The sequence below is a fragment of the Suricata suricatta genome, chromosome 11, assembly GCF_006229205.1.
Source record: "Suricata suricatta isolate VVHF042 chromosome 11, meerkat_22Aug2017_6uvM2_HiC, whole genome shotgun sequence".
NCBI lineage: Eukaryota > Metazoa > Chordata > Mammalia > Carnivora > Herpestidae > Suricata > Suricata suricatta.
Genome location: NC_043710.1, coordinates 51,757,913 through 51,760,934, shown reverse-complemented (window position 1 = coordinate 51,760,934; position 3,022 = coordinate 51,757,913). Strand labels below are relative to the sequence as shown.

The 3,022-nt window shown below is 36.6% G+C and overlaps 1 protein-coding gene across 1 annotated transcript; it reads right to left on the bottom strand.

Moving 5' to 3' along the window:
- Nucleotides 1-360: 360 nt before the first annotated feature.
- LOC115271828 (olfactory receptor 52Z1-like) lies at nt 361-1,321 on the bottom strand. Its single transcript, XM_029914796.1, is given in 2 exon segments — nt 361-861; nt 863-1,321. Coding segments are annotated over 2 exon segments (960 nt in total).
- Nucleotides 1,322-3,022: the final 1,701 nt, after the last annotated feature.

The window sequence follows — 3,022 nt, the reverse complement described above, 5'->3', positions numbered from 1 at the left end:
GGCTGAAAAGCTGTTATGTTGATTTAGGATTTTTTTTTCCCCATTTTTTTAGTAGGTGGGTTGTGTTTTCACTTTTCCTGTTTTTCTGTGTCAATATGCAATTGAAGATAACTATTGAGTTATTGTGCTTTAAGTCTCTTGTAACTACACTCAAATTTACAGAATCTAAAGTGCTCTTGGTCTGATACTGTCCTGAACCAAAGCAGAAACTAATTAGTTAATTATGATCTTAACATGATCTCAAAAAATTACTGTTATCTTCCTCTCATTATGCTGGCATGATATAAGATGTCTGATAGAATTTTACTCTCAATTAATGTAGTTATATAGAAAAATGAAAAATTAAGCTGTGTAGTTTAATCAGCAGAATTTCTTGCTCACAGAAAAGACCTGGACAAACTTCTCCTGAACTTGCTTGGTCTTAACTCCATAAATGATGGGGTTGAGAGTGGGTGGTACCACCACATAAAGATTGGCAAGGAGGATGTGTACATGGAGTGGTATATTGTGGCCCCCAAATCGGTGAGCAAAGAATGAAAAAAAGGCTGGAGTATAGAATAGCAGGCTAACACAGACATGGGAGCTGCAAGTACCCAGAGTCTTGAGTCGGGCATCTTGGGAAGGAATTCTAAACACAGTACAGAGTATAAGAGCATAGGAGATGATGATAAGCACCACATCCAGGCATGTAGAAAACAGGGCCACAATCACCCCATAGTAGATGTTGACTTTGATACTATCACAGGCTATCCTGGCAATGCCCATGTGTTCACAATATGAGTGATGAATAATATTCCTCCCACAGTAAGTAAGTCGATAAACCAGAAAAACCAAGGGGAAGCAGATGAAGAAACTCCTTCCTAATCAGAGATGCAATACCCATTTTTCCAATGACTGAGGGGTTTAGAATGGTACTGTATCTTAATGGATAACGAATGGCCACATAGCGGTCAAACGCCATGGCCAGCAATATGGCAGACTCTGCCACAAAGATGAAATGGAGAAAAAACATTTGGGACACACAGAAACCAAAAAAAATACCCCCATCTTGGCACCAGAAGATTGCTAGCATCTTTGGTGTGGTGACTGTGGAGAGAAAGATATCTGCCAGGGCTAACATGGGCAAGAAAAAGTACATGGGTTCATGAAGACTGCGTTCAGTGAAGATCAGGAATAGAAAGAAGGCGTTGCCTACAACAGCAACCATGTACATGAAACAGATGGGAATGGAAATCCATCTGTGTGCATATTCCAGTCCTGGGATCCCAATCATGGTGTACCAAATATCTCTAAGGTTGGTGTGGTTTGAAGAGATTGTCATCTTTTACTCTGTCCTCTGATACTGGACACTGGAATGGGGAAAAAAAAAAGAAAGAGAGAGAGAGAGAAATCACAGTTATTTCATTATTTCATCTGGTTTGAGTATGAGTCTTGGCATTGCAATAAATTTATTGCTTGAAGAAAGGATTGGTCGTAAGTAATGGTTCAAAGATGACAAGCCAGATGGGCTTCACTGACATGAAACTTACCACGACTCCGCAGAACTGATGTTATTGGTAATGTTACTGGTTTTAATTATAACTATAACAACAACAAGAATAATAATAAACATTTTATAGATTTATAATTTTGTCTAGTCACTATCATGGATACATTATACTGATTGACTTAGCATCATACATAAAAGTCTCTTATATGCTTTTGCACATCATCGTTTTCCTTCTTGTTTGACTGGTCATTTCCAGTGTTAATCACACTTTCTTTTTGGTGATTAATTGCACACTCTAGGAATAAAGTGTCCAGAATATTGGTGTGAACGTTGGAGAATTCAAATCAGTAACAACTATTATTTCTGTAATTTAAAGACTTTAGTCTTTCATCACCAAGTGAAAATAACTTGGAGAGAAAGAGAAGTAGAAGTCTAGGCAGCCCTTGCTTTGCACAGTGCTGTATTAACTTAATACTGTGAATATTGAAAACATGTTCTTCCAATATGACAGCATTAAGTTAATGCAGCACTGTGCAAATCAAGGACTCCTGTAACCTCATTCTAATTCAGCAGAACATGTTCTATCTTCCACACATGTTGCATTCCTCCCTTCATTCTATCTAGACTTCACTGCCCTTTTCTCCCATTTATTTTTTCCAGTTTGTGTTCAATTATTTGTCATTCCCTTCCCTGCTTTTTATCCTTTTTCTGCTCAAACTTGAATACATTGTTCAAGAGAAGAAAAAGGCAGCTCACAGGTACTGAAATAACAACAATAAAAAATGAGTTGCAGACACATGCAGGAATTAAATAAGTTAGTGAATATTTCTTGAAGTTCATTCTGTGATTAATACTATGCTAAAGAAGGAATTGAATATAAACCCTACGTATCCTCTATTTCAAGGATCTTCTACCATTGTGAGGATCATGGGACATAGACAAAATTAAGCACCCCTCAAAGCAGACAAGAATGATGGGAGGCATGCAGTCACATGTGTATAATGCACAAGAGACATTACTTTAACTAGGGGATGATGCAAAGATTCACTGAAGTATTGTCAGTAGATCTGTTTATCAGAAAACCTTTGGCTTTCAAGAGACTAACATTTGGAAAAAAGAACCAAGACAAGTAAAAACCTAAAAAAAGAACTGTAAGTCACACTGTACAAACCAAATCATATAGTATATCAAAGGCTTAGATACATGAGAGATATGACTGGACAAATAAATTGTGTCTAGGAGACTTAAAGTTGTAAAAGTCAAGGTAAATGCTTTAGATTTAGTGCCTTTATACTAAGAATTGATTTCTTATTCAGTAATACTTACTGAATCTCTGCTATTTTACCACAGTTTTTAAAGAGAACATAACGGGATCAAAATTTAAGATTTACCCTTTCAGAGAAGTCTTTGCTAATGGGTGATATGCTTATTTTTTATTCTCTACTTCCAAATAGCACACTGGTACAATTCTTAATTGCATAGTTTGTAATATTTTTCACCAATCTGTCTTATGTTCCATGATGGCTATGAGTA